At 55.3% G+C, this 17,316-nt stretch overlaps 2 protein-coding genes and 1 pseudogene across 2 annotated transcripts in view; all 3 read left to right on the top strand.

The window, feature by feature from the left end:
• The window catches only part of RANGAP1 (Ran GTPase activating protein 1), a 26,477-nt gene extending 20,279 nt beyond the window's left edge, over window positions 1–6,198 (top strand). Inside the window, exons 13-16 of the mRNA XM_019660614.1 lie at window positions 854–956; window positions 2,152–2,240; window positions 2,485–2,606; window positions 3,486–6,198. Of these exons, the coding sequence (XP_019516159.1) occupies window positions 854–956; window positions 2,152–2,240; window positions 2,485–2,606; window positions 3,486–3,555 (384 nt within the window). The 3' untranslated portion in view covers window positions 3,556–6,198. The remainder of the gene's footprint in view (window positions 1–853; window positions 957–2,151; window positions 2,241–2,484; window positions 2,607–3,485) is intronic.
• On the top strand, window positions 5,997–8,139 carry LOC109392234 (60S ribosomal protein L10-like; annotated as a pseudogene).
• A 2,863-nt stretch (window positions 8,140–11,002) lies between these two features.
• CHADL (chondroadherin like) overlaps window positions 11,003–17,316 on the top strand; it is a 10,439-nt gene continuing 4,125 nt past the window's right edge. The window contains exons 1-5 of the mRNA XM_019660609.1: window positions 11,003–11,156; window positions 12,661–12,829; window positions 13,341–15,038; window positions 15,544–15,710; window positions 16,385–16,571. Coding sequence (XP_019516154.1) covers window positions 11,149–11,156; window positions 12,661–12,829; window positions 13,341–15,038; window positions 15,544–15,710; window positions 16,385–16,571 — 2,229 coding nt within the window. The 5' untranslated portion in view covers window positions 11,003–11,148. The remainder of the gene's footprint in view (window positions 11,157–12,660; window positions 12,830–13,340; window positions 15,039–15,543; window positions 15,711–16,384; window positions 16,572–17,316) is intronic.

Below are 17,316 nucleotides of genomic sequence, written 5' to 3'. Positions count from 1 at the left end.
CCCAGCTTCCATCCCTCTACACATTCTGTAGGACCAGCTGCTTCTATAACGACTGTCCTGCCCTTGGCCCCCGTGGCGGTCACATGCAGGGAGGCTGCCCTCTCTCCCGCCGCACTTCTTGTTGGTTAGTTGGTTCCTCCCGCCCTTCTTTCCGAGAGGATTCTCAAGCACCTGGTCTGCTAGGTACTGCTCTGAGTACTCGGACGTGGTTTTAGTGAATGCCCTTGGCGTCCTGAAATAGAGAGCCTATTTTACTGTACAAATGAGAAAACAGGTTCAAAGAGGGTGAGTGATACATAAAAATAAACTGGGACCACTCTCAGAGCTGGCTTGGCATTTTTATGTTTTATCTGTACTTTTTTTTTTATGATAAATGAGATTAAATGTGGCCCACCTTTTCATTCACTACCATTTATCATTTTCCTGTGTCAGTAAAACTCTTCCCATGCCTTTTATCCCAATGAATGGATGGAGCACTTAGTCAACCCGGTTCCTGGACATTTACGTCGTGTCCACTTTCTCTGCTGTCGGTGACGTAAGCTTTGTTGCATGGGGATGTTGTCCACATTCTGGACTATTTCCTCAGGCTGGATTCCAGGAAGGGGACCACTGAGTCACAGGATGGCGATTGCGTATTCGCTCACTCTGTGTATTATACACCTGCGTGGGCCAGGCTCATGCCAGGCTCTGAGGACACGGCGGAGGTGAGACAGGACCTGTCCTTGCACATCAGAGGCTCCTGTCTTGCCAGGGCCTTTTCGAGCCAGCAGCACAGCCCAGGCTCGTCTCCACTGTGTGCCAAAGCCCAGGGCTCTGGCCCCTGGTAACCAGCCGTTATCTCCTGTGTCCTCAGACTGACACGTCCGACCCAGAGAAGGTGGTCTCCGCCTTCCTGAAGGTGTCCTCTGTGTTCAAGGATGAAGCCACAGTGAGCACGGCAGTTCAAGATGCAGTAGGTAACGTGGGGCTGGTGGGGTTCGGATGGCTCCTGCCTCTTCGCTGCTCCAGGGCTCGGGACATTTCTGGTTGTTGGAACCCCCCTGCTCCAGTGTTAACGCATGAACTGTTCTGCGGCCCCTCCCACCTGTTCCTCTGTTGGGTTCTTGCATAGAGCAGGCTGGGTGCTCTCCTCTCTCATTTTTGCAGGTGGGGAAACTGAGGCCTTTCCAAAATCCATACAGCTGTAGACAGTTAGGAACTCAGGCCAGGGGGCATTCCACTGCAGGAAGACCAGCTGGTCACAGCCCCACGGCCCTGTGGAGGCGGCCCTCTCAGAGGAGGGGTGATGAGAGCTGAGCCTCTGCACACAGGGTCCCCTCCACCTGGTGGTCCCCCTTCATGGAGGACAGTGCTTTCCCTATATCTTTCTGAAGACATCCTGGGATCTCGGGTCCACCACCCCAAGGCCTGTCGTGACTTTTCCCCTCACCGTTGCGCTCTCTCCGTTACCTCCACTTCAGCATCTTGTCCACGTATATCAGCCTCGAGGGTGGGCCGGGTTCGGCTAGGCAGAGGAGAGGCAGGTGAGGGGCACGGCCCAGGGAAAAGGGTAGAAAGGAGTGGAGACGCTTGTGGTGTTTCCTCCTGGATTGGTGCCCTGTGGGCAGCATGGAGGCAGGAGGGTCAGTGGGGAGCGAGGCTGCGTAGGCAGGTGAGGGCCAGGTGGGGATCTCCAGGTCTACTCCCTGAGGTCCCAACCCCGTGGGCATTTGTGGGAACAAGTTACTGTACCTGGATATTTTCCCAGAATAACCTCGCACAGAAGCGAGTGGCCATGGCTTCTCTGCAGACCCTCGGCCACTCCTCTTTCCTCACCTCCACAAAATGGCTGAAACCTCCTCCAGGGCTGATCTGCCTCACTTAATCTCCACCCCAACTGTGTAAGGTCCCTGAGCCCATTTTACTTGAGAGGCCAGGACAGGGAAGGACCAAGGTGACACAGCCAATAGGCTGAGCCCTTCCCCTAGTGCTAGCTGTCCCCTTAGACTGGTACCTGTGTCCATGCCCCACCCACTTCCTGTGTTCACCTCCTGATTAGGGCAGGAGGCAGGACCCAGCCGTGGGGGGGCGGGGTGTGCTGCATGCCCTTTGACCTGTGGCCAGCCCCTTCCCGCCAGAAGCACCTGCCCCATTGCTGCTTCTGCCTTGCAGATGCCTTGATGAAGAAGGCCTTCAGCTCATCCTCCTTCAACCCCAACGCCTTCCTCACCAGGCTTCTCATCCACATGGGTCTGCTCAAGGTGTGGCTGGAAGGAGTGGGGGGCCCAGGAGTGTGTGTGTGGAGGGAGGTGCACCAGGGTAGGGAGTGCTCTGGCCATGCCCACCTGCCCCACCCCACGAGTCCTGCTGGGGCCTGTCACCCGCACTGTCCTGGGCCTTGGACTCAGCTTGACCTTGGCCAAATGGCCCTCTGAGTAGGGGCTGGATGGTGGAGACCTAGGGCCCCCCAACCTCGAAGCTCACCTTCTCTGTGTGTCCTTGCAGAGTGAAGACAAGATCAAGGCCATTGCCAACCTGTACGGCCCCTTGATGGCACTGAATCACATGGTGCAGCAGGACTATTTCCCCAAGGCCCTTGTGCCCCTGCTGCTGGCATTCATGACCAAGTGAGTATGCCCATGTCAGCTCATGTTGCCAGTGCCCACGCACGCAGGCCCCTGGTGAGCTCAGGCTGCGCTGGCTGGTCCCTTGGGCTTGTGAGAGACTCCCATGCCTCCCAGGCTCTTGGCATCTGTGTTTGGGTCTCACTACCCTTTAGAGGCCGCCTCCACTGTGCCCACCTGAGGACATGACTCAGGGACAGTGCCTTTCCCTGTGAGAGACAGAGGGCATGTAATGGCCCTGGTTTTCCAGATGAGGAAACCCGGGTCACTTTCCTGGAATTTGCCCACGTCGCTCTGCTGATCAAGGGCCTCTGTGCTCGGCGACGTCCCTAGGAGCGGTTCTATGTCTGTTCCCACTGCAATGTAGTCAAAGAGGCCTGGTCACGCTGGCCTTTCCTGGGGACGCCAGCGTCCAGAGACATGGAAACCTTGGCCCCATCCTGGATGATCCCGGGGGCATGGCAGAGCACTGGCCACAGTCAAGTAATGAGGAGTGCCCATGCCTTGGGGCCACCAGGGACGCGTGGGGAGACTTGCCCCTGTCCTCACTGAGGCCCTGTGCAGCCCCAGCTGACCTCTGGCTTTCTGTGGCCTCTGTCTCCTCATTTGCACCAAAAGGTTGGGCAAGGTTGTTTCCAAGGGCTCTGACCAACTAGCACCTTGGGAGAAAATGGGAGGGGGACAGAGGAGAAAGGAAGCTCCCCTTGTCTCCACCACCCCCTTTCCCCCTTGTGCACCTCCCTTAAAAAGTCATTGTGAGAATTAGAAAAATGGAGTCCAGCACATTTCTAGCCTCAGAAATGGCCCCCACCCCCTCTGTTGCAGCCTGAGCTCCCCGGGTCCTAGAAGTGCCCGCCCACCCACTGACCCCTCTCCTTACAGGCCCAACGGCGCCCTGGAGTCCTGCTCCTTCGCCCGCCACAACCTGCTGCAGACGCTGTACAAGGTCTAACCTAGACCCTCGGCCTGGACCAGTGAATTGGGCAGGAACTCGGATGAAGGACTCTGGCTAGAGGCAGGGAGGGTCTTTGTCGCGTGTGTCGTGTCAGTCCCCCGAGTATGTGTGTCGGTGTAGTGCGCGTGCTGGTGTGTGCTTCCTGTCGGGGTTTGGGTTTTTAATGTCTCCCTGCTGGGCTGGCCCTGGTCCCACTGGAGGGGAGCTGGCCCCAGGCCAAAGGGCTGCGAGCTGGGAGCTGCTCTGCCATTAAACTCACAGGTCTGAGGGCCTCTGCTGATCTGTGCCTCAGGCTCAGTCCTGGTGGCTCTGCCCACCCACTTTGCCTTCCTTACTCTCCTGGGCTGCACTAAAGCCTGGGGATTGCTGTCTGTGAGCTGTCCATGAGCTGTCCCCTCCGTCTCTGTGGCGGCTTGGCTGCCATTTCTCGCCCTGCCTGGGGCTCCTCACTTGGCAGCTGCCTCTGCTTCCTGTCACCAAGCCCTGGTCCTGCAGCCACCACAGTCCCCACTGCCCATCCATGCTGTGCTGACCCCTTGGTGTGAGAAGCAGAGACTACCATGGGCAGGGGGGGCAGGGGGTGGTCAGCAGAGGGCAAGACCCTGCTGCCCATGCTGTGTGGACAGGATGAGAAGCCAGTGGGTCCTGGAACAGGCCTTGCCTGGATGGCACTGGTTCTGGACCCAGCGTGGCCCTCCCCTGGCTGCTGAAATGTCTGTGACTGGCCTGGAGGCTGAGCTGGAGGGGGTCCCTGGACAGGCCCTGTTCTCTAGCCTGGGGCAGGGGCAGGGCCCACTGCTGCCTGAGCTGCATCTCAGGCACTCATGGAGGACCTGGGGTGGGGGCACAGTGGGGACTGGTTGCGATGCTCTGGCCCCTCCCTGAGCAGTGGCCCCGTGACGCCCTGTGCTCGCTGCGACGCCCTGTGCTTCCCCCTTCATGCTCTTTGTGTCTGGGCTGTGCCCGGGGCTTCACAAATAAAGTCACATGTGGCAACAGTGGAGACTGAGAAACCTTGCACCTCAAGTGAGCCATTCTCTGGAGTCCCACCCACCTCAGCGCAGGCAGTGGCCCTACCTCAGCCTATAAGGGGCAGTCCGTCTTGCCAAGGAGTCCCTGTGCCAACCTTGTGCCATCACCTGGGGCAGGCCTCTTCCACCCAGGCCTGGAGGCTTCCTCTGTTGCCCGCTCCCCTCTTAACAGCTGGGCAGGTGGTGCCCAGGACGGGGCAGTGACTCAGGGGTGTCAGAGAGGGTGGAGGTCCTGATGGGGCCTGTTTCACTTGCCTGGCCCCACGTCACCTTTGCCTGTCTTTGGGCCACAGCTCCACTGGTCCCCGGATTGCTCCATTCATGGACCTGGTTGGGCTGGACACTGTCCAGATCTCACCACTGGCCCTGCTGGCTGCAGTTAGGAGCCCCTGGGTCTGGCTAGCACAGTCACTTCACAAGATTGGCTTGGAGTGGTGGGCACCTCCCTGAGGTTCTTTCCCCGTTGCCACATGTGGTGGGCCGACAGCCCAGCAGACAGACCCTCCTCGCCACTTACCGTACACAGCAGCACACCTGGGGAGCCTGTGTCACCACAGGAATGAAGAGGTCCCTCCAAGTTTTCTTAGGGGGCAGCCACATTTCCTTATTGTTTGTGGACTACTCAGTGACTCCTTTCTTGGCCAGGTGGCAGAGATGTCTTGCCCTGCTCCTCCCCATACGAGGTGATGTGGCCAGGAGCAGGAGGCGGGCCGGGCAACTGCAGCCCTCCTTACCAGGCCCTGTTCTGAGCTCTGGGGCTATAGGTGCTGGCTTTGGGGAGCTCCCAGTCTGGTGCAGGAAGCCAATAGCCATGGCCCACTGTGGGGACGGTGGGCAGGGAGGTGAGGGAAGCCTTTAGAAGTTAGGGGTGCAAGAACTGAGTCCTGAGATTCAAATAGGACTTCTCACAGGTGATATTTGACAGATGGAGAAACTGGCTCAGGGCCGAGTAGGGGCCTGGCGGAGGTCCTCCAGGCCACCCAGGGCTGGCCCTTATTCCCTCCTAGGTCGGGCGTGTGCAAGCTTCAGCTCAGATTGAGAAGAGAACCACAGATCTCATTTAACCTCATGACAGGCCAGCAGTGCCTGGCTCCTCAAACCTGCGCAGTGAGGATGATCCTATTGGTTCCAGGAGGGCAGGCCCTGACCACCCAGCTCCCATCATCCTTCAGCTCAGCGGCCGGGAAGGTGCAGGGAAGGGCCTGGGGGCCTCAAACTTGCAACTTACTGAGAAAGCCTTTGGGATTGCACGGGTCTGTAAGATCATAGCTGCCTCAGCCTGGGACCCCCACCAGGCTGCTCCCACTGAAGGGAGCTCAACCAGCAATTCCACTGACTAGAAAAGCCCCAGGAAGCAGCACATCCTGATAGCAAGAACCTATAATGACTCAGGCCAATATTGGGGAAATGGATCAAGTCCAAAGCCACACAGTGGAATGGTACACAACAGTGAAAATATGTCAGCTATGGTTATGTGTGAACCACACACACCACAGATGAATCCATGGCAGTGCTGAGTGAAGAAAATCTCAGGGCAATACCATTAGCGAGTAAATGTGTGTTTAGGCTGCAACGATGCTATTATCAATAAAAGAGATGCTAAACCCAGCATTCATGATAGGAGTTATTCCGGGGAAGGCAGGGGACAGGACAGGGTGGAAGCAGCAACATCAAAGAGATCCAAGTCCATCCAACTGATAGCCACATTCTTAAAAAGGAAATAAAACACAGAAGACCATTTTTGGACACACAAAGCACAAACCATAAGGAATTACGCCTATGTCAAAAAATGTAAAGCAATGATGGAAAAGTAACATAAAAGTGATGTTAGTAGAAAGAGACATAGTGACATATATAGTATAAAGGACTAGAGGACAGACATCCGACTGCAAATCGGGCAAAGGACATGAACAAATTCATAGAAGAGGAAACCTGAAAAGCAAACCCCAAAAACATCCCACCTCACTGGTCATCAAGGAAATACAAAGCAAAACCACACGAGACTGGCAAATACCATTGAGGTGACACCAGGAAAGAGATATTACACATTGCTTGAGGGACATCACGCTAATAACCACTTTAGGGAGCAATTTGGCGCGCCAGTGAAGATCCTGGTGTCGCCAGGGGCCACCGCCCCACCCGGTGTTACCGGTATTGTAAGAACAAGCCGTACCCAGTCTCGCTTCTGTCGAGGTGTCCCTGATGCCAAGATCCACATCTTTGACCTGGGGCAAAAGAAGGCAAAAGTGGATGAGTTCCCACTCTGGCCACATGGTGTCAGATGAATATGAGCAGCTCTCTTCTGAAGCTCTGGAGGCCAGCCATATTTGTGTCAACAAGTACATGGTGAAAAGCTGTGCCGAGCACGGCTCCACCCCTTCCAAATCACCCACGTCAACAAGCTGTCCTGTGCTGGGGCTGACAGACTCCAGACAGGTATGCGGGGTGCCTTTGGAAAGCCCCAGGGCACAGTGGCCAGGGTCCATATTGGCCAAGTCATCATGTCCATATGCACCAAGCTGCAGAACAAGGGGCATGTGATTGAGGCTCTACGCAGGGCCAAGTTCAAGTTTCCTGGCTATCAGGAGATCCACATCTCCAAGAAGTGGGGCTTTAGTAAGTTTAATGCAGTTGAGTTTGAAGACATGGTGGCTAAAAAGTGGCTAATCCCAGATGGCTTTGAGGTCAAATATATCCCTAACCATGGTCCTCTGGACTAATGGCAGGCCCTGTCCTCAGGACTCTTGGCGCTGTCCCCTCTTTACACCCACCAATAGACTATAGCTCCTATCAATAAAAAGAAAAAAGAATGCATGTAGCCTGTGACCCCAAATTCCATTTCTAAGGATCTACTTTAGAGAAACTTGCACATTTCACACAAGGAGACAAGTTCAAGAGCAGTTAAGGACACCAGAAAATTGAGAACCTAAATGGCCATGGGTAGGAGAATGGTTAAGTTATAGCACGTGCACAGAGTGAATATGTGGCAGTTAATAAACCAGATGGAGAAGCTATCAGCATCCACTCAAAAACACTGAGCGAAACAAGTTGCAAAATAATATGCATTGTTTGATACAATACAAAATGTATTGCCATATATTGTAGTAAAATTATACTACCTCGTGAAAGTGGTTTCCTCTGGGTAGAGGGAGGGGAGAGAATGAGACAAGTGGAAAAAATGGTGGAGGGGCCTCTGCTGAATCAATGATGGAAGTGAAAGCAGGGATTCAGATACTGTCCAACCCTGTGCACAGCAACATTACAGTAGCTGCGGTAGAAGTAACCCAGGTGGTCCAGCAACAGATGGCCATAAAAAGGAATGAAATTCTGATACATGCTGCAACATGGATGAACCTTGAAACATTATGCTAAGTGAAAAAAGCCAGACATGAAAGGACAAGTACTATGTGATTCCACTTACAATGAGTTACCTAGAGAGAAAGCAGGAGAGAGGTTACCAGGGACTGAGGGAGGGAGAGGGAGGAAAGGGAAGTCAGTATGTAACGGCTACCGTTTCTGTTTGGGATGATAAAAAGGGACTAGAAATGGATAGTGGTGATAGCTGTACAGTATTGTGAATGTACTTAACACCACTGAACTGTACACTTAAAATGGTTAAAATAATCAATTTCATGTTATACTATAAAAAACAACAACAACCCTAAATGTAAAGATAACCACTATTTTTTTTTTTTTAGCTGAGCCATCCTGCCATCTGTTGGCAGCTCAGCGGCTGCTCAGCTCGGGCCTGGCTGGACTCGAACCGCTGTTGCTCAGAACTCAAACACTTGAGCAAGCTCTTAACCAACTGAGCTACTCAGCTGGCCCTAAATGTAAAGATAAAACTGTAGATCATTTAGGAGATAGTATAGGTGAATGTCTTCAAAACCTTGGAGTAAGAAAAAGATGAATACATTAATCTACATTTCTCCTCTTTGATTTGCTATTATTGTAGGATATTCAGACAATGGACACTATGTGGCAATGAAAACAGGCTTCTGTTCATCAAAAGGCATCATTAAGGGAGTAAAATTAAGGCAAGTCAGAGAGAAAATAATTGTAATACATTAATAACTCATTCTGGATATATAGAGTTTCTAAAAATTAATAAAGACAATAGAAAAATGAGCAAAACGCTAGAATGGGCACCTCACAAAAAGCATACAAAACGGTACTTAATTTCATTAGTCTTCAGAGGAACTCATTAAAATCACAGTGTGGGGGGCCGGCCGAGTGGCGTGTTGGTTAAGAGCTGGCTTGGGATGCCAGAGGACCCCGGTTCGGATCCCACATATGAGGGCCAGTGACACTGCCCTCCACAGCTAAGATGCTGAAGAACAGCTCACCGTGGAGCTGGGCTGCCGTGAGTCGCTGGCGACGGCATAGGCTGCAGTCCCTGTGGCAGTGGGTTGCCATGGGCTACCGTGTGTAGCCAGCAGCCAGCGTGAGCAGCCAGCAGCCGCAGTGAGCGGCCGTCCAGAAGCCAGCGACTGATCTGCCTCGCCCAGGAGGAGTGCAATGATGGTGCCAACTTGGACCAGTGAAGCAACGTCCTCCACAGCTAGACTGAAGAACAAAGCAACAGCAACTTGTCTGTTCCCCTTCCCCCAATTCCCCAGCGCTGTTCCCATCCCCCAATTCCCCAATAAAAATCTTAAAAAAAAAAAAATCACAGTGTGGGGAAAAGAACCCCCCCCAAAAAAAACAAAATAAGAAAAAAATGAAAAGAAAAAAATAATAAAAATAAAATCAATATGATACTACAATATCCTCACTAGACTGGCTACAATACAAAAGATGGAAGGTACCAAGTGTTGGTGAGGATGTGGAGCAACTGGAACTCTCATACACGGCTGGTGAACATGTGGATTGGAACAACCACTTTGGGAAACTTGGGCATTGAAGCTGAAAATAAGCATATTCTAAAACCAGCAATTCCACCCCTAGGTATATCCTCACAGAAACAGGTTGTGATATGTTCACCAAAAGACATGCAAACATGGTAAGCACATTTCATATTAACCCCACCCACCCCAGAAACAACCCAAATGTGCAGCAGTGGTGGAATGGATAAAGAATTGTGGTACAGTGAGGTACCAAGAAGGTAGAGGTGGGAATGGCCCGCCCAAGCAGGGCAGGATAGTTCAGTATCGACATCATTTAGAACTGCCAGAGCATGATGATAAAAAGCAGACCAACTTTAAGTTCATCCCACTGTATTGAAATTCCCTTCAGGGGCGGCCAGTTAGCTCAGTTGGTTAGAGCACAGTCCTCATAACACCAAGGTTGCCGGTTCGATCCCCACATGGGCCACTGAGTTGTACCCTCCACAACTAGATTGAAACAACTATTCAACTTGCAGCTGATGGGTCCTGGAAAAACACACTGTTCCCCAATTAGAAAAAAAAAAAAATCCCCTACCAATGGTACAGCCCCTTATTGCTTGCATCTGGGGCAGATCGCTCTCCTGCCTCAGGCCCATACCATTTATAGAACGGAAGGCTGGGATGCTGTATAAAAATGAAAATGAACAAAATTTAAAAATATGTATCATAGGTGAATCTCACAAACAATCTTAAGTGAAAGAAACCAGTCATAAAAGACTACATACACATTGTGATTCCACTGATAAGGAATATACTGCGTGAACTAGCACGTGCAGAAGACCCTGTGTGGTGTGGCACCATTTCTGGTTAAAAAACAACCAAAAAAAAGTCAAATGGAGTAACAGAAGATGGAATTTCATCAGAAACACAGATCTGAAAAATCATAGGATACATAAATGTTTGCTATGATCTGGATGAACTATTTCACTCTTTAAATGCACGAGTGTCCAGGAAGGTAATTATTTGTATACTTTTTGCAACATTGTAATAGCAAAAACTTGGAGGCAACAGGGAATAATGGGTAAGTAAAGTTGATACATGTATACCATGAAATACTATATACAACAGTCAAAATGAATGAGTGTGACTAAGAATCAATTTGGATTGCTTCCAAGAATCTGATGTGTGAAAAAAAACAGAATTGCAGGGTGTTGTATATGAAGCAATAAACAGTGTAAGTAAATGTATAATAAGCACAAACACAAAGGAGAGAGTTAGCCATTCCTGAACACCTACTGTGTGCCAAGTGCCTACCTTAACCCTCACAGCAACCCTCTGACCAAATAAGTAGTATATTTTTTTCTCACTGAGTAGGAAACTGAGGCTCCATGAGGCCTCATCCAGGGTCCCACACCCACAGCCAGAGATCACACAAACCCTCAAGGCCCCTCCCTGCCGGGCTGGCCCAGGTGCCCAGGCCCAGCCTTCAGGCCTGGGCGGAGATCCTGAGCCACACTGGGCAGGAGGCCCTGTAACTCCAGCCGCTGCCCCCGCCCCTGCCTCCCCTTCTCCTCAGCCTCTGGCTGGGAATCCACAAAGCCTCCCATTCAGCCCTGTCCCCGCTGCTCAGCCTGCGGGCAGGGAGGGGGGCTCCTACCAGCATCCACACAGGGACTGGCGTGGGCCCTTCCCTTGTGCAACACCTCCAGGCTGAACTGGCCGTGTGAGGCGGCATGGAGGGGTGAGTCTTTGGGCACCGGGTTTTGGGGTGGGGAGGCTGAGAGAAGCTATGTGGCTACAGGCAAACCCCTGCGCCTCTCAGGGCCTCTGAGGGGCTGGAGGACGGGCTCTGGGATCTGCCTGGATAGAGATTCTCCAAGGGTCTCCCCCAAGTGGGTTCTGAGGAAGGTGGTGCGTGGGAGTTCACAGCCCTCTGAGCCCTGGATACTTGTCCCTCAGCAATCTGTCCCCCCCACCCCTCTCCTTGGCCCACCTTTAGCCTCAGTGTCACCACAGATTGCAGAATGCCACCAGCCCCAAGGCTGGGGCTGGGCCCTGGGACCCCAAGGAGACAGAAAAACAGATGGTGACAAAGCAGTGAGCGGAAATGGAGGAGGTTCACAGTGGGGACCCAGCCCAAGCATCAGGAAAGGCTGCTCAGAAGCTCTGACCAAGCTGAAAACAAAGAAGAGTGGGGTGTCGCCTACGGCAAGGAGGGAGCTCTGTGCTTGTCGGGGAGCCAAGAGCTGACACCAAAGAATCTGAGCAGATTCCTGTTGGGAATTTGGAGCTGGCACTTCCCGCCACAGGCAGTGAGGGGATGCTGAAGGGTTTGCAGCAGGGCTGTCAGGGCCCATCTGCATTTTGGAAAGTTCCCTTTGGTGGTTGGTGGTGTGCACTGGGGAGGCCAAGAGACCCACTGTGGCAGCAGTCATCCTAGCAAGCCACAGGCAGTGGCTGTAGTGATGTGAAGAGGTCCAATTGGGTGATGGATGGATGGATGAGTGGGGTGGGGGTGGCTGCACAGGTGAGTGGACAGACAGGTAAGTGGATAGACCTTGCCCAAAGCACAGTCCCAAACCCATACCCTCAGCTCTCCCATTTCAGTCCAGGCCACTGGGCGGCACTAGGAAGAAGGGAAGACAATGGGAATAAACAGGAGAGAAGAGAGTTGAGCTTCTGGCTCACCTGCTAATGTGACTCTGACTGGCCATTAAGGCTCCTTAAGGTTCTGGGGCCCCACACTACCTGGTTCCCCAAGTTTTGCCCCACAACTCAGTCTGGGCCTAAGTCCTGGCTTCCAGGCTGTCTTCTCGAGGTGGGTGCCATTTTGCCTCCTGCCACTATAGGGCTGGCGCTGCATTTGTCAGGAGTGGCTGCTTCTCTCTCCACCACCAGCCTCACACTGGGAGGTCCAGGCCTGCCCCTAGACCCAGAGCCTCACCATAGCCCGGGCACAGACTGAGCCCCAGGGCCTCACTGAGCCTCAGGGCAGACAGCCAAAGGGATGTGGCAGATCGCCCTTCTGAGCCTCAGTTTCCTCCAGCGTATACCAAGGCTAACAATAGATCTTTTGCTTCATGGGGGTGGGGGGTGTGAGGCTCAGGGCAATGAAACCTTCCCTGCGGCAAAGGAGGAAGATCACTGAGGGGCTCTGGGGACAGGAGCCGGGGCTCAGTGAGTGGACAGTGTGGGACCCTTGCCCCTGTGAATGGGCCCTCTCTCTCTCTCTCTCTCTCTCCCAGGCCCCAGAGTGTCTTCTTGGTCCTACTGCTTTCTCTGTTGCTGCCACTGGGCCCAACTTGGCACACAGCCGCCCAACGATGCCCACAGACCTGTGTCTGCGACAACTCCAGGCGGCATGTGGCCTGCCGGCACCAGAACCTAACCGAAGTGCCCAACGCCATCCCTGAGGTCAGCAGGGCGAAGGGGTGGGGGAGGACAGCAAGAGGAGCCTGAGCTGGCACAGAGGATCTGCCACTGCCTGGGTGGGAGACATTGGAAAGTGACCGTTCCTCTCTGAGCCTCAGTAGTCACATCTATAAAATGGGAATGCTAATAACCAACAACAGGGAGACAATCTATTTAAAACCCTATGTGATTGGAACACGTAGGTGACCTACAGATACATATGGAATTAATTACAGACCCTTTGGCAAAGAATGGGGGACACACTGGGGTAAGCTATGGTCTCTGCCCTATGGAGTCAAGAACTAGTGTGAAGAAAGTAAATGGACAGTGATAATTGGATGTGAAAAGTGCCAGAGTGGGGGATGCCCAGGTAGCTGGGGTGGAAGGCTTCCTGGAGGAGGTATCAGGAGCAGGGTGGAGAGAATGAGGGGATGAAGGGTGTTCCAGGGGAGGGAACTTAGCAAGGGGCACAGGTCACAGCGCTGTTCAGCCCCGCTCTGCCCTCCCCACTCAGATGACCCAGCGGCTGGACCTCCAGGGCAACATGCTGCAGGTGATCCCTCCAGCTGCCTTCCAGGACCTACCTTATCTGACCCACCTGGACCTGCAGCACTGCCAGGTGGAGTTGGTGGCCGAGGGTGCCTTCCGTGGCCTGGGCCGCCTGCTCTTCCTCAACCTGGCCTCCAACCGCCTGAGCGTGTTGCCCCAGGAGGCGCTGGATGGGCTGGGCTCACTGCGGCGGCTGGAGCTGGAGAAGAACATGCTGGAGGAGCTGCGGCCGGGGACGTTTGGGGCTCTGGGTGCGCTGGCCACGCTGAACTTGGCCCACAACGCCCTCGTCTACGTGCCCGCCATGGCCTTCCAGGGGCTGATGCGCACTCGCTGGCTGCAGCTGGCCCACAACGCGCTCAGCGTGCTGGCCCCCGAGGCCCTGGCTGGCCTGCCCACCCTGCGCCGGCTCAGCCTGCACCACAACGAGCTGCAGGCCCTGCCAGGGCCGGCCTTGTCCCAGGCCCGCAGCCTGGTCCGCCTTGAGCTGGGCCACAACCCATTCACCTATGTGGGCGAGGAAGACGGGCTGGTGCTGCCTGGCCTGCGGGAGCTGGTGCTGGACCATGGGGCCCTGCAGGCCCTGGACCCCAGGGCTTTCGTCCACTGCCCACGCCTGCACACCCTGGACCTCCGCGGGAACCAGCTGGACACTCTGCCTCCGCTGCAGGGCCCGGGGCAGCTGCGTCGGCTGTGGCTGCAGGGGAACCCGCTATGGTGTGGCTGCCAGGCCCGGCCACTGCTCGAGTGGCTGGCGCGGGCGCGTGTGCGCTCGGATGCTGCGTGCAGGGGACCCCTGCGCCTGCGGGGCGAGGCCTTGGATGCTCTGCGGCCCTCAGACCTGCGCTGCCCTGGAGACACGGCGGAGGAGGACGAGGGGGAGGAACTGGTGGCTCCCTCAAAGCCTCGCTCCCCGCCCGGAGCCGCTGACGGGGAGGAGGGGGCTCAGCCCTGTCCGCGGCCCTGCGTGTGCGTCTCCGAGTCCCGGCACAGCGGTTGTGAAGGCCGAGGCCTGCAGGCTGTGCCCCGCGGCTTCCCCAACGACACGCAGCTCCTGGACCTGAGGCACAACCACTTCCCAGTGGTGCCCCGCGAGACCTTCCCGGGCCTGGGCCACCTGGTATCACTGCACCTGCAGCACTGTGGCATCACGGGGCTGGAGGCAGGCGCCCTGGCCGGGCTGGGCAGCCTGCTCTACCTCTACCTCTCCGACAACCAGCTCTCAGACCTCAGCGCTGCCGCCCTCGGAGGGGCCCCTCGCCTTAGCTACCTGTACCTGGAGCGCAACCGCTTCCTACAGGTGCCCGGGGCTGCTCTGCGCGCCCTGCCCGGCCTCTTCTCCCTGCACTTGCAGGACAACTCTGTGGGCCGCCTGGCACCTGGGGACCTGGCAGGCGTGCAGGCCTTGCGCTGGCTGTACCTGAGCGGGAACCGTATCACCCAAGTGTCCCCCGGGGCCCTGGGCTCAGCTCGGGAGCTCGAGAAGCTGCACCTCGACAGGAACCAGCTGCAGGAGGTGCCCACTGAGGCCTTGGAGGGGCTGCCTGCCCTCCTGGAACTGCAGCTGTCGGGGAACCCGCTCAGAGTCCTGCCGGATGGGGCCTTCCAGCCCGTGGGCCGATCGCTGCAGCACCTCTTCCTGAACAGCAGTGGTCTGGAGCAGGTGGGCAGAGGGTGGGGGATGGGGGCAGCGGGCGTTCCACTCAACAAACACTGCTGCCCCTGCAGTGCCAGGCCGAGGCTGGGCATGGGGACCCGGAGATAAGCCAGGCTACACTGCCATCAGGGAGCTCAGGTGTGGATGACAGAGCAGGCAAAATCCAGTGCCACATGGAGAGGCCTGCCAGGGAGGGCGCTGCAGGGGCACGGAGGAGGGAGGGGCGGGGGTCTAGGAGTCACCTACTTTGAGGGCAGGGATGGAGCCCCCAAGAAGCTTTGCCATTATTGGGGGTGGGGGTTTCAGACAAAGCAGAAACAACCATGAACTGGGGATCCAGGTGACTTACAAATAGCAAGTGCTTTGGCACTAGACCAACCTGTTTCCACCCCAGCACTGCCCTTCCTGCCTGGGCCATCCTGGGTGCCCCACTTCCCTTCCGCTGGGGGAGCACAGGCCTTCCAACCTGGTCTGACAGGAGCTCACATGAGGGCCTGGCACCCCCTTGCAGGTTGCTCCCGGGGCCTTCTCAGGCCTGGGGCCTCGGCTCCAGAGCCTACACCTACAGAAGAACCAGCTGCAGGCCCTTCCCGCCTTTCCCAGTCTCAGTCAGCTGGAGCTGGTCGACCTCAGTGGCAATCCCTTCCGCTGTGACTGCCAGCTGCTCCCACTTCACAGGTGAGCACCCCCCACCCCAGGCCCCCAGCTGGGGACCCACAGCTGCTTTCATTCAAGCCCCCACCATCTCTCTGGGCCACCATGTCTGCCCAGCTAAGCAGCTTTGGGGGGAGAGTCCTGCCAGGGCCAGCTACCCTTCCTTGGGGAGCCAGCATGCATGGACTTGGGGCGCATAGAGCAGGGATGAGCTCTGCCCAGCCGTGGGGCGGGATCTCATCAGTATGCGTGGACACTTTACATAGTTACACGAGAAAGCAACAAGGATCCCAGACCAGGAGTCCCACAGCCCTGGGCTGAAATCCAGCTCTGTCTGGCTCTGACTTGGGCCACATGACCTCCCTGTGCAGGTCTCTGTGAAGGGGACGATGGTGTCCATCCACCTCAGGGCAGTGGCTTGAAGAATTACATTGAATCAGTTACATGTATAGATTGGTTTGAACAGTGTCTGGATCATCAACCCTCTGTAACTTTATCACTACCCCTTGTTGCAGAGAATGGATTTGAGGTTGGAAGTGACTTACTTGCTCAGGGTCACATAACCAGTGGGCAGCCCGCGCCAGGGCACTGTGCAGTTCGCTCTCACACAGCAGACTCCACTGGCCCAAAATGGCGAGAATCCCCGTGATCTCCTCAGGAAAGCTCATCACAGTGTGTTCCCCAAACTCTCATCTCAGGTGGCTCACTGGGCTGAACCTGCATGTGGGGGCCACCTGTGCTGCCCCTCCCAGTGCCCATGGCCAGAGGGTGAAGGCTGCAGCTGCTGTCTTTGAAGCCTGCCCGGGCTGGGCTGCCAGGAAGGCCAAGCGGACACCCGGTGCCAGGAGAGCCCGTATGAAGGAAAGACGACGGGGAGCAGATAAGGTTGCTTACAGGGCAGGTGGGGGGAGGCCTTGGTGGGTGGGTCAGGTTCCAAAGCCTGAGGGTAGCGGGGCTCTGACGTCTCTTGTCTGTTTCATGTGGTTCTAGATCTGGTAACCATGTTGCTTCTCTGTTCAGCCTTGTCCATCCCCCTCCTCATCTCCACCTCTGGGCTGGGCCCAGGTGGATCTGTAGGGCCTTGCTCTTTCATCCTGTGGCACAATGGCCTTTCTCACAAGCCACATTATACTGGACCCGCTGTGTCCATGAAATCAATCCCTCTGCTACAATATTTGCTGGATCACTGTTGACTCAGCCATTTCCTATCCTGACCTCAAGGGCCTCGCTCATCCTTAGGATGGGAAGAGCAGTAGTGCGGGCGTTGGTGATGCCTCCCACTACTTAGCCATAGGTTGGACTTCATGGAGTCATCTCGTCACCTCCTTGATGTTAACCATCCTGACAAATCCGTTCGCACTTGAAAGCTCAGTTGTAGCAAAATCTCCCAGCACATCAGAGAATGGGGGGATCTGGGAGTCCCGCTGGGTGGGAGCCTGTGCTGGGTGGTGGGGGCACATGGGGGTTCCACAAGGGGGAGGCCAGTCCTTAGAGGGAAAATGAAAACACAAGTGGGCACTGGGGAGGTGGAGCGAGAGCTCTGCCTGCCTCTGGACCCACATTTTGAAGATTTGGGGTACCTGAGGACCATTAGATGGCATAGTTCTCCAGGGCTGCCAGAATGAAGTAC

Source organism: Hipposideros armiger, unplaced genomic scaffold, assembly GCF_001890085.2.
Source record: "Hipposideros armiger isolate ML-2016 unplaced genomic scaffold, ASM189008v1 scaffold_321, whole genome shotgun sequence".
NCBI lineage: Eukaryota > Metazoa > Chordata > Mammalia > Chiroptera > Hipposideridae > Hipposideros > Hipposideros armiger.
The sequence above is the reverse complement of the archived record's forward strand: the minus strand, read 5'-3'. Positions and strand labels throughout refer to the sequence as shown.